The sequence below is a fragment of the Mustela nivalis genome (genome assembly GCF_964662115.1).
Source record: "Mustela nivalis genome assembly, chromosome: 9".
In the NCBI taxonomy this organism is placed as follows: domain Eukaryota; kingdom Metazoa; phylum Chordata; class Mammalia; order Carnivora; family Mustelidae; genus Mustela; species Mustela nivalis.
The window spans coordinates 63,541,953-63,554,103 of record NC_139028.1 but is presented as its reverse complement, the minus strand read 5'-3'; the positions used below and the strand labels follow the sequence as shown (position 1 = coordinate 63,554,103).

The 12,151-nt window shown below is 56.6% G+C and overlaps 1 protein-coding gene across 1 annotated transcript in view; it reads left to right on the top strand.

Moving 5' to 3' along the window:
* ARHGEF17 (Rho guanine nucleotide exchange factor 17) overlaps window positions 1–6,002 on the top strand; it is a 56,330-nt gene extending 50,328 nt beyond the window's left edge. The window contains exons 13-21 of the mRNA XM_082682535.1: window positions 52–251; window positions 416–714; window positions 1,208–1,457; window positions 1,725–1,811; window positions 2,114–2,181; window positions 2,414–2,562; window positions 2,997–3,171; window positions 3,294–3,563; window positions 4,426–6,002. Coding sequence (XP_082538661.1) covers window positions 52–251; window positions 416–714; window positions 1,208–1,457; window positions 1,725–1,811; window positions 2,114–2,181; window positions 2,414–2,562; window positions 2,997–3,171; window positions 3,294–3,563; window positions 4,426–4,622 — 1,695 coding nt within the window. The 3' untranslated portion in view covers window positions 4,623–6,002. The remainder of the gene's footprint in view (window positions 1–51; window positions 252–415; window positions 715–1,207; window positions 1,458–1,724; window positions 1,812–2,113; window positions 2,182–2,413; window positions 2,563–2,996; window positions 3,172–3,293; window positions 3,564–4,425) is intronic.
* The last annotated feature ends 6,149 nt before the right edge of the window (window positions 6,003–12,151 follow it).

The following is a 12,151-nucleotide window of genomic DNA, read 5'->3' as shown; positions in this document are numbered from 1 at the left end:
TGGCAGCCCTTCCCACATTCACCTTCCCCTGTCTGTTGGTGCCGTCTACAGTTCTCGTGTGCAGCCCCGACCCAGAGCAGCTGCCCTGAGCCCATGCCTGAGGTGTGGGTGTGCAACAGCGACGGCTACGTGGGTCAGGTGTGCCTGCTGAGCCTGCGCGCTGAGCCTGACGTGGAGGCCTGCATCGCCGTCTGCTCCGCCCGCATCCTCTGCATCGGCGCCGTGCCTGGTCTTCAGCGCCGCGGCCACAGGTGAGGCCGGCGACAGTGGGACAGCCGGACACATCCGGCTCCCAACCCCTCCGCAGCTGTGGGCGAGGCTGGTGGATGGGGCGGGGCCTTGGGGGCTGGCGTCCAAGCAGTGGGACAGAGCCCCAGCTCCTGGAAGCTTCCATCCCCACTCCTGTATCTCACAGGGAGCGGCCTGCCTCGCTGAGGAATCCCCCAGAGACGGCCCTGGAGACCCCTGGTCCAGAACTGGACGTCGAGGCTGTGGATGAAGAAGCAGCAACGCTGGCAGAGCCGGGGCCCCAGCCCTGCCTCCATATCTCCATCGCAGGCTCGGGGCTGGAGATGGCCCCAGGCCCTGCCGAAGGAGACCCCCGCCCGGAATTGGTGCCCTTTGACAGCGACTCCGATGATGAGTCTTCACCCAGCCCCTCGGGAACCCTGCAGAGCCAAGCCAGCCGGTCCACCATCTCCTCTAGCTTTGGCAGTAAGTGCCTGGCTTGGGGCTGTCAGGCAGGGTGGACTGCCCTGAGGAGGGGGCACCCAGCAGGTACTGATGGGTGAGGAGGGACCAGTGTCAGCAAAGGCATGGCATCGAGTCTCAGGATGTTAGCACACAGAGCAGGGCGAGCCGGTAAGGTGGGGGAAGGGGAACTGGGACAGCAAGGACCCAGAGGGCAGCGGGCCAGTCAGGCCAGACCCCGAAGACCCCAGAACGCCCTGTCAAGTAGGGGAGATGGAGTAGGGGCTGGAGTGGTTGATCCGCCTGTCCACAGCATGATGGTGGATTGGCGTGTGTAGCCAGCAGAATAACTAGGCCTGAGAGGGGCAGATGCCTCGGGGAAGCGGGGAACAGGTGGGAGGCCCTCAGGAGGGACTTGGCCGGGAGGGAGGCATAGAGGGGAGATGTGGGCCTGGAAAGGTGACAGGTCTTGGGCCCAGCAGAGGGGAATGGAGGTAGACACCTTTGTCTCCCTCAGATGAGGAGACTCCGAGCTCCAAGGAGGCCACGGCAGAGACGACCAGCTCAGAGGAGGAGCAGGACCCTGGCTTCTTGCCCCTGTCGGGTTCCTTCGGGCCTGGCGGTCCCTGCAGCACCAGCCCCATGGATGGGAGAGCCCTTCGCCGCTCTAGCCGTGGCTCCTTCACCCGGGGCAGCCTTGAGGACCTGCTGAACGTTGACCCTGAGGCCTACCAGAGCTCTGTGTGGCTGGGCACTGAGGATGGCTGGTAGGGGCAGGATAGGAGCCAGGGACACAGAACCCCGAGCTCTGTGCTTGGGAAACCACGTGGTATCCTGAAACAGAAGCAGGAGGGCTTAGAGTCCGACCTCAGAAGTACGACCCGCTGGGGCTCCTGCGGGGTCTGAAGCCTACAGGGAGGCTTTGGGATCTCAGTACTTTGGCCCCTGGCAGGGGGGAGGTGGTGGTGGGACCGAGGTGGGGGGCGAACTGCGGGGGGCAAGCCTTGGTCACAGGTGCATGCTCCGATTCACAGCGTCCACGTGTACCAGTCCTCTGACAGCATCCGTGACCGCAGGAACAGCATGAAGCTCCAGCACGCGGCCTCTGTGACCTGCATATTGTAAGGCACTTGGCCAGTCCTCTTGGTCCAGACCCTCCTACCCATGCAGGCTTCCTTCTGTTCACCCAGCTCTCCCTGTTCTACTGGCCCCTTCTTTCTGTGGAGGCTTGCCCTAGGCCAGCTGGGCCTCTCCTACAGTGTGTGACGGTGGGCGAGTTACTACCCCTTTTTGGCCTTGGGCTCCCTACCTGGAGCGTCAGTCTCTTGGGCATCGTAACCATTCTGTCTGGGAGTCCCTTGGCCCCAGGGGACCTCCTCTGGCCTCCTGAAACCCCTGACTCCTTCCCCTTTGCCCTGCCCAGGTATCTGAATAACCAGGTGTTTGTTTCTCTGGCCAATGGAGAACTTGTGGTCTACCAACGAGAAGCAGGTGAGTGCCCTCCATACCCCGCCCCGCCAGCGTGACTGGTGCAGGCTCTCTCCCTGAGGCCCATGAGTGAGTCTGGAGACGTGGCTCTGGGCCCCTCTCAGGCCCTCTCTGGGCCTCGGTGTCCTCATGCACAAATGCGGAGTTTAGCATCTATAATTACTTTTGTGGGGGTGAGGCTCCAGGGCAATACCAGACTGAATTTGCTGTTTTCTTTATCCTGCTCCCACTCCAGGCCATTTCTGGGACCCCCAGAACTTCAAGTCAGTGACCCTGGGTTCTCAGGGGAGTCCCATCACCAAGATGGTGTCCGTGGGTGGGCGGCTGTGGTGTGGCTGCCAGAACCGGATCCTTGTCCTGAGCCCTGACACACTGCAGCTGGAGGTACCGGTGGGCGTGGGGATAGAATAGGTGATTTGGGGTAAGCCTGGCCCATGAGAGAGGGAGCTGAGACCATGGGGGCCATAAGAAAGCATCCATCTGTCCAGAGAGAGGCCCGTGATTGATCCGAAAACCCTCTGAGCTCTAATATCCTCTGATCACAGAATCACTGAGCTGCAGGGGAAAAGCCAGCTCCATTTTTAATTTCTGAGGCTTAATGGGGGGCTTCACTGAAACCAGGCTTTGACAGGTTGGTCATCTAGACCAAGGAGCGAGGCCACCTCTGCCGTCAGCCAGGGGGCTTTCTGGAGAAGTCTGGTGTGAGCTGTAGGGGTGAGGCAGGTACTGGTGGAGCATGAGGCAGGGAGGGGCCGGGGAGGGCAGGCCTGCCAGTCGCCCACATGCTCTCTCTCCCTCCCTCCCACCGCTCCGGCCAGCACACGTTCCACGTGGGCCAGGATTCCAGCCGCAGCGTGGCCTGCATGGTGGATTCCAGCCTGGGGGTATGGGTGACGTTGAAAGGCAGTGCCCACGTGTGTCTCTACCACCCGGACACCTTTGAGCAGCTGGCAGAGGTAGACGTCACACCCCCTGTGCACAGGATGCTGGCAGGTACTGACCTCCATCCACCCCTGCCCCTGCCCCTTCCCCTTGGAGCCCTTCTGCCCCCATATCGAGGAGGCTGAGCCGGGGGCCAGGAGGCAGCCCTAGCTCCAGTCCGTCTCGCCCCCTAGGCTCGGACGCCATCATCCGGCAGCACAAGGCCGCCTGCCTGAGGATCACGGCGCTGCTGGTGTGTGAGGAGCTGCTGTGGGTGGGCACCAGCGCCGGAGTCGTGCTCACCATGCCCACCTCATCCAGTGCCGTCAGCTGCCCGCGAGCACCCCTCAGCCCCACCGGCCTAGGCCAGGGGCACACTGGCCACGTCCGCTTCTTGGCTGCCGTCCAGCTGCCAGATGGCTTCAGCCTGCTCTGCCCAACCCCGCCACCTCCCCCAGACACGGGTGGGTTTGTGCCCCCTCCTCTGGCCCAGAGGGGCCAGATTCTGTTTAAGATCCACCCCCTTTTCCATCAGAAGAGGTTTTTAAGAGGGAAGAAGAGTGCAGTACGGGCTGGAAGTGGCACAGAGAGCAGGAAGTAGGCTCTAAAGTCCCCAAAATAAAACCTTCCCGGATGTGGGCTGTGTGCACACCTCGGTCCAGAATTGTCACCGGAGATAGGGAGTGAACTGTAAGAACTGTCACCTAAGAATCAGACCATGGCACAGTAAGGGATGCAGACAGCAGGCAAACAGAGAAGGCCAGAAATGAGGGCCAGGGCAGGGCGTCAGGAAGTCCCGGGCAGAGTGGGAAATGGAGCAGAAGCAACTAGAACACAGAATGGCAGGCGGGAAAGACATGGACTGGGAGGGTTAGCAAGGGAAGCGTGTTAGGAGATGGCATCCGTCAAGGAGCGCCACAGTGAGCCAAGGCTTGCTTTGATCGGGCAGGAAACCGTATTCCCATGAGGAGGTGCTTGTGGGAACCGAGAAGCAAGGAAGCTTTGGGCGGGAGAAGACCTCAGCATCCCAGCTGGGAAAGTAGGAAGCGGTTTAAGGAAGATGGTACATGTGTAATGGGGGAGGGGTTGCCGAGAGCTTATGTCACTCTGACTTGGAGGCACAGATAAGAGGTAAGAAGTTGTGTGACTGCCAGGAAGTGGGTATTTCTTTCCAAAGATGTTCTTGGCTAACAGGAAGTAGGATTCCCCCCACAGAAAGTATGCCTGTTTTTCTTCCTGTCTTCTAGGGTGAGGCAGGCCCTTAGGGGACAGCACAGCCACCAGTCCCACTCCAGCTAACAGACTGTCTCTCTCTCCATCCTCCAGGCCCTGAGAAGCTGCCATCCCTGGAGCACCGGGACTCCCCTCGGCACCGAGGACCTGCCTCGGCCAGACCTAAAATGCTCGTTATCAGTGGTGGGGATGGCTATGAGGACTTCCGACTCAGCAGTGGGGGTGGTGGCAGCAGCGAGACAGTGGGCCGAGACGACAGCACAAATCACCTCCTCCTGTGGAGGGTGTGACCCTGTCCACCGTGGCCCAGGACTTGCCTGCCCAGCTGCCCTCGGCCTGCTTGCCTCTTCCTAGCCCACACTTGCTAGCGGTCTCTGACCGGGAACGTCCCACCAGGGGCACACCTGTGCCTGCGCAGGCTCCCTTTCAGCCCTGAGGAAGTATTCCTGATGGAACTCCTGCTGGCCAGCAGGCCAAGGCCTTTGCCAACCCTCCAGCTGCTTCGGTGCCCCCAGTCATGACAGGGGTGGGGCAGGGGGGCATGTGGGCTGCCCAGGACCGCTGTCCCTGGAGCTTCTACCAAAGACACGGCCGGGCCTGGACCCCCTGGGGCTAGGGAGGGCCATGTGCAATATTTGGAGGGTTTTCTGGAGGCAGTGGGAGGGCTAGGGACAGAAGCCTTTCCCATGTACAGTATTTATGTTCCTTTCTAGATGCGTACCTTCCCAAGCACTTATTTATGCAATGACCTGGGCAGGGGTGATTTGAGGAAGTCACAGAAGGGGAAAGACCCTATTCCTGCTCTAGGGGCCACCCTGGGGCCCTAAGCGAGCCTTCCTGGAAGGACCAGTCCCCCTCATTACATACTTGCGCACACATGTGCATAGACACATGGGTGTGTGCACGCGCGTGCGCGCGCACACACACACACACACACACACACACACACTGCATGTTCAGGGCACTAGAATATTGCCTCTTAACATACACTTTCCATGGCCTTGTCATGATTGGGCTGCCCTCCAGTATCCAGAGCCAAGGACCAAGCACCCTCAGTCATCCAGAACAAGGTGATGGCTGCAGGGGGCAGTGACTCCCGTGTGGGGGCCTCCCCAGGCTTTGGCATTTCCTAACTTGTTGGCAGTGCCTTTAGTCGTTTCCAGATTTGTTAACACTGATGGGGACTTGGACAGGGCTCTTTCCTGGCCTGAGCAGGGAAGAGGAAAGGGCCCTTGTTCTCCAAGCTGCCCCCGCAGCTCCTGTGTCTCATGCACTGGCACATATGGTCACCTTGGCAGGGTGAGCCTGGGAGCCCCCCTCACTCGGACCATTGAGACCCTCTTTTCACACCCTTCCTGCCAGGGCAGCCCCTTCAGGAAGAATACCCAAAGCCCAGGGGCTGGATATGGCCTCTTCAACTGGGAACCACTTACAGGCAGCCTCTTCCCTGCCCCCTGGATGGCCGGAGCCAGTCTGACCCCCAGCCCCCTTGCTTCTTCAGCTGCAGCTCCAAAGGTCTGGTTTCAGATGGGGTTTGTTTGGTTCTGTTTTTGTTTGGGGTGCGTGGGTCATTGTGGTCTTAGAGTTATGTTTCTCTTGCTACCAAACAGTCATGTATTAACTTTCCTTGGATGATGAATTTTAAAGAGTCAATAAATAGAAACACCAAATGACCACTCCCCATTGGTGGCACGGGGGCCTCCAGCCACCAGCCTCAGGGCTCCCCAGCAGACGGGCCTCCCAACACCACTCACTTGAGCAGAAGGGAGGGCTCAGAGACCAAGAAGGTGCTGGGAAGGCAAGGCCACAGGCAGGTCGCTGTCCCTGTCTGGGCTGTTTCTCTCTCTCGTCAGGAAAACAAGGTCTCATGCCCATTCACAGCTTTGTGACCAGGGCGACATGTTAGAATGCCTTACAGATTACATGTGTGAATATAAAGTATGATCCATAATTATATGTCCATATAAGTATACATTCCCAGGCTCCCCACAGCTTTTCAGTTGCTGGGCCTGGGATGGGGCTTGGGAGACCGAAGCTGACAGCATGTGACAAACAAGGCGACCAGAAGACCAGACGGCTCCGGCAGGAAACGGTGTTCTGCAGCAAAGCCTTGTGTGAGGCTGGGGAATCTGACAGAAGCCAAAGTGACTTAACGCTTTAGAGCAAGGGTGGAATCCAAGTCTGTCTGATTTCTGGTCCAAAGTGTGGTAGGTCATTAAATCAGACGGAAAAACACAAAGGCCAACCCATGGGGCCGGCCAGTCCTGGAGGGCAGATCCCCTCCCCACGGGGTACCCCTGCAGAGCTCAATATGGCGACCACTTGTAAAGGGCAGAGGCAGGGCCCCGCTCTGCTGAACACCTTGGAACGTTTTTCAACCTAAGTGATCAGTTGCTGAAGAGGGAGTGTAGTTTCATGCTTCGCAAACTGAAATACACACACCTCGGGTCTGCTGGGCCGTCAAGGTCCATCTCTCCGCAGCATCACTTCACCTGGAATATCTGGGGAGGAGGGGATAATATTATTATTTTTTTTTAAAAGATTTTATTTATTTGACAGACAGAGATCACAAGTAGGCAGAGAGGCAGGCAGAGAGAGAGGAGGAAGCAGGCTTCCTGCTGAGCACAGAGCCCGATGCGCGGCTTGATCCCAGGACTCTGAGATCATGACCTGAGCCGAAGGTGGAGGCTTAACCCACTGAGCCACCCAGGCGCCCCAGGGGATGATATTAAACACACATATTCCAGAATGGAAGGCAATGGTCATGTGGAATTCATGGTGAAAAACAGAACATAGAAAGCTTTGAACGGAAAGCTTTGCCATTAACTAGCTATGTGACCTTGGAGGAATTCCATCCCCTCTAAGCCTTCATTTCTTCCTCTATAAAATGGGGCCTATGATCGTTTCCCCCCACGAAGAAGAGATTTGTTGTGCCCTGAAATAAAAGGGGGGAGCTAACTAGTGGGACCACTAATTCAGTAGTTTCCAGCACAGTAGCCCGGATATGGGAGCTCCCTCAGGACACCTGGCCCCTCCACCTTGAGACTCTGCTCCCTCCCTTGCTGCCACATGACTGTTGTTCTCACTGCTCACAGTGGCTTCTGTGGCCTCCCGGCCTCTATGCCTTCAACATAGGGGCCCTGGCCAGACTTTAGTTTCGGTGCTGGGCACCCAAGGGCGGGTCCCCGACATTCTCCCAGCTCAAGTGCCTCAGCAGGACTGGGCCTGGCCCAGCCAACTGTTACTTAGGAGGTCACATCCTGGGGCCCTGGTCAGCCTCTGGATGGGTGGTTATCCCTGAGCCAGTCAGCAGTGGGCAGGGAAGTCTTGGGATGAACAGTCATCAGGCTGCTGGCCATGGAGAGAGTTCTGGAAGAATCTGCTCCTCTAAATCAGTAGTTCTCAATCTTGGCTGCACATTAGAATCACCTGAGGGGCCCAACCCACACCCCAGACCAATTAAATCAGAATCTGGATGGTGGACCCAGGTGCCACTGTTTTTCAAGGGATCTGTGTTGAAGTATAATGTTTGTACAGAGAAGTACACAAACTTGTATTTGTTAGCATGTGACTTGATGAATTTTTGTGAACACCTCCAGATCAAAAAAACGATGATTTCATCACCCTGAAAGCTCTTCGTATCCCCCCTCTGACTCTGTCCCCCCCACACTAACCACTACCCTGGCTTATGACCCCACGTTTTAATTTTGCCAGCCCGAACTTGAAACCAGGATATGACCAGGGCTGGCCAGGGTATGACCAGGGTCAGAGGAAGTGGGGCTTAGGTTTTGTATGGAAACGGAACAGCCTGAGCCAAGGCAGTCAGGGGAGGGGAGGGCCCAGAGGGAGGAGTCTGCAGGGCAGGCCCAGCTGGAGCAGAGGAAATGGTAGGGGAAGCCAGAGTGTGAGCCACTTATTTTGTTCCTTGCTCCATTCCCAGGCTGCCTGATACACAGTAGAGGCTCAATAAATACTTGTGGAATTCAATCTGGAGGATCCAGTTGGGGTCCCCCTTTAGGTCTTAAATGTCACAGGCAATAACTCCAGCTCCCAATTATTGTTTGCTCCAACTCAGGAGCATGGACCATCTCGCCAAATCCTCATGACATTAGTACCATTATTCTCTTTTCCGATGAGGAAACTGAGGCTCAGGGAGGTAAAATGCCTTCCTCAAGGTCACCAGTCTGCTAAGTGGTGCAGCCTGGATTCACGTATGGTCTGTCTGCTTGGGGCTCTATGGCTCAAGGGAGAGAGGAGGGGCGGCCACGCAGAGTGGCTGGAGGACAGGAGGATGGAGTCTGAGCAGCCACATCCAGTCACTCAGGAGGTGTCTGACTCGTATTCTGTAGACCAGCCCAGGGCAGGGTGTCCTGACCTCAGAGGATGGGAGACAACCATCTCTTCTTCAAAGGGGTTCTCCAAGTGATCCTTGGGCTGGGGACAGAGGGTAGGATTTAGCTAGCTGACATCCACCTCATGGGGAAGATGAGGCACAGAGAGGGTTAGGGACTTAACCTCAGGTCACACAGCAAGGCAACACTGAGGCTGGGGAGCTGGGGTGAGGTGGGTTAGTGGGCAGCCCAGGCAGGAAGATTTCCTGTGGTCAGAACAGTCAGAGAAAGACCCTTAGAACCCAGGAAGCACAGGACTGGATTAGCTGGTCTCCAGGGGCCCTATTGTACACCTCAAACTGGGGTTAGTAGTAGTCTGCAGGTCTAGAAGTCTTGGTGTAAGCCATGGCAAGTCTGGCTAAGGCCCTGGCTTAGACCTTCTGGGGAGGAGATGGGGTACCCAGACATCCAAACTCACGCCTCAGCCCTAGCCTCTCCTCACTGTGTGACCCTAGGCAAGTGTCTGCTGTCCCTGGAACCAATGACCTATGTGAGCCCTTCACATCTTTTGCATGCCTGCCAAACACCAATTCTCCCTTCTGTCCTCGCAGACTTTAAGCCACAGGCGAGGTTGCAGGAAGCAGCAAGGGAAATTGCTATTTTGGGCCCATTATGGCCAATGAGGAGCCGTCCCTGGCAAAGGCAAGTGAACAGGCCTCCTAAGCTGGATCAGGAAGAAATTGCAGGGCTGAAGTGAGAAGGGGGACATTAAGCAGAGTCCACATGCCAGACTGCAGGGAGGACACTGAGCAAGAACTGAAGACACAGGAGGAGAGGGAGCAGATAAGGGTTCTGAACCCAGTGTCCTGGAAGAAGCTGGTGTCCCCGACATGGGGTCTCAATAGATCCTCACTACACCCTGGGCTGGTGAGCTTGCACTCAGAGAGGTAAAGTCACTTACTTAAGCCACACAGGCCACACAGCCTGGCAATGGCAAAACTGGGACTTGACCCCTATCTCTGTGACCCCAGAACCCAACCCCAGTGAGATTCCAGACCCAGCTCAGGGTCTGGACCTAAATTTGGCCTGAGCCTAGCTCTCGGGCCCAGCAGCCTTAGCTCAGTTCCTGTCCTGCCCCAAGTCTGAGGCCCACCCTGGCTTCCTAGCCACAGTTCCTCCTTAGACCAAAGCCCACCCCTCTCCTTGGCTCCCTCACACAGGGGGGCAACCGACATTTAGAGGGGTAGGACTTGGCCAGTTAAAGGTTAGCCAAGTGCAGAATATTGAAAAAAAAAATTTTAAGATCTTTTACTTTTAAGTAATATCTGTACCCAATGAGGAGTTCAAACTTACAACCCGGAGATAAACCGTCCTATTATTCTCCACTGACTGAGCCAGCCAGGAGCCCTTAGAGAGGCATTCCTCCTGCTTTGTACTTCCTTGTTAAAATTCCATTGCGGCCAGCAGAGGGCGCTACGATTCCTGGTCCACACCCGCAGAGACTGACATCTTGTTCAGATCCCTTGTCAGCAACAGTACTGCATGGCTCAGATCCTGTGGGACAGGGTCCCCACTGCAGGCAGGGCCTCTGTGGAGCATGGAGCCCACATCCCTGACTCTGGAGCACCATCACAGCTCATACTGGCTTACTGGGGCCTGTGTGGGGCCGCCTAGGGTGAGGTGCAGGCTTTCTCTGGGCTCAGCTCCTCAGCTATACTATGACAAGTTCACATGAGATGGTCTCTGAGGTCCTTAAGGGTAGGGATTGTAATGCTAAGATTTCGCGGGCTCATCTGCGATGCCAGGAGTTTTAAAAGCCTGTGATTGTAAGAGTCCTTTGTTCTCCAGCCTGTGGCTCTCCAAGATCCCCAAGAAGTCAATTTAAATCTTCTGTGGCTTCCACAACTCCTTCCCTGCCTCCTCACTAGATGCTCCCAGATTCTTGGGCAGGGTCCCATCTATAGCTCATTGTGGCTCAGGAGTCAGAGCTCTCAGTAAATAACAATTAGGCTCCCTCATAACCCGAGGACTCGGAGAGAGGGGAGGCGTGTGATCTGTGGCTCCAGGAGCTACGACTCTACAGAGCTGCAGCCTGAGAGCCCCAAAGTGCCAACCAGAGCCCCCAGAGCCACAAGAGGGACCACATCAGCCCCACCATCCCTGCTCTGTTCTCTTGGCTCTGGGGCTACTGCCCGCTCTTTCCACTTGTGCAGGTGGGGCAGATTGCCTCGTCCCACAGACAACTAGAACAACCTTTAGGTAACAAGTCTGGTCCCCGGACTTTCAGGTGGGGAAACTGAATCTGGGGAGGGATTTGACCAAAGCCTCACAGAGAGCTGGCAATAGGGCAAACCCTTTGTAGGATGTCTGATTGACGGCCAGTGCTCTTGACCGAAAAGCATTTCCCTCTTTGGCCTATTAAGTGGCACATGACATGCCACCATTTGAACTGTGGAACTTGGAACTGGGGCATAGAAAGTCCCCATATAAAGAAAACATTTGCAGGAACAGAGAAGTTCTCTTGGGTGCTCTCTCCCCCTCACCAGGTCCCCTCTGGCTCCTCTCTGGGCTCCCCCTTCATGCCCTATGGGCTTGGATTCAGGATAGTCCCCCCTGGAACCACCTGTGCTCTAGCCCTAGGGGGCGGTCTCCATTGAGATATGAGGGAGAGGGGGCTGTGATGCTGCCATCAGTCACCTGGAGCTCTTCCTGCTCTTTTCCTACAACCTGGGCAGGACCCAGGGAAACAAAAACTGTTCTCCTGCCCCCCTCCCTCTGCGGGTGTCCATTTCTCTTCCTGGAATCTCCTGGCCCCTGGGGACCTGACTTACCCCACCCCCTCACCCCACAGCTCAGATTCTATGACTCAATTTGTTTAGAATTCTCCACCTCTCCCCACCATCTATCCCCAACAGACTTATTTACCTTCCTCTACCTCTGTCATGGTCTATGATTATCCTGATCCCAGAGAGGCCTCTGTGCCCCTCCCCCTCCGCATGAGGCCCTCCCTGCTGTCCTGGGAGGACCACTGGAGTTTCCCTCAATAGTAATGAGTAGGGGGAAAGTGGCTGCTGAGCTGCTGCCTCCAGATCACACAACTCCAGGGGGCACAATTCACAGAGTTGGGAATACAATATGCTTAGTGTCTTGGAGTCCCTAGTCACTGCCTTGCTGGGCACCCTGATGGCTGGCAATGGGAATTGGCAAGGTGGGACCGCTGATGGTAAGAGAGGGAGAGCAGTGTGTCATCTGTCCTGCTGGAAGGAGGGACTCACTATCCTATCAGACAGGGGTGGAGTGGTGGGGGCGTGGAGACGGGAAAGGCGTCTGGAGAAGGATTTGGGCTGGCCCTGAGGAATGCGCAGGAGACGGCCATATGGACCTCCATTATATATACACTTTTCACCTGGACGTTTCTCACCAATTAGGCGGGAGCTCCCAGGGGCGGGCCTGAGCCTCGTCAACAAAGCAAGGTTGTTCTCCCCAGC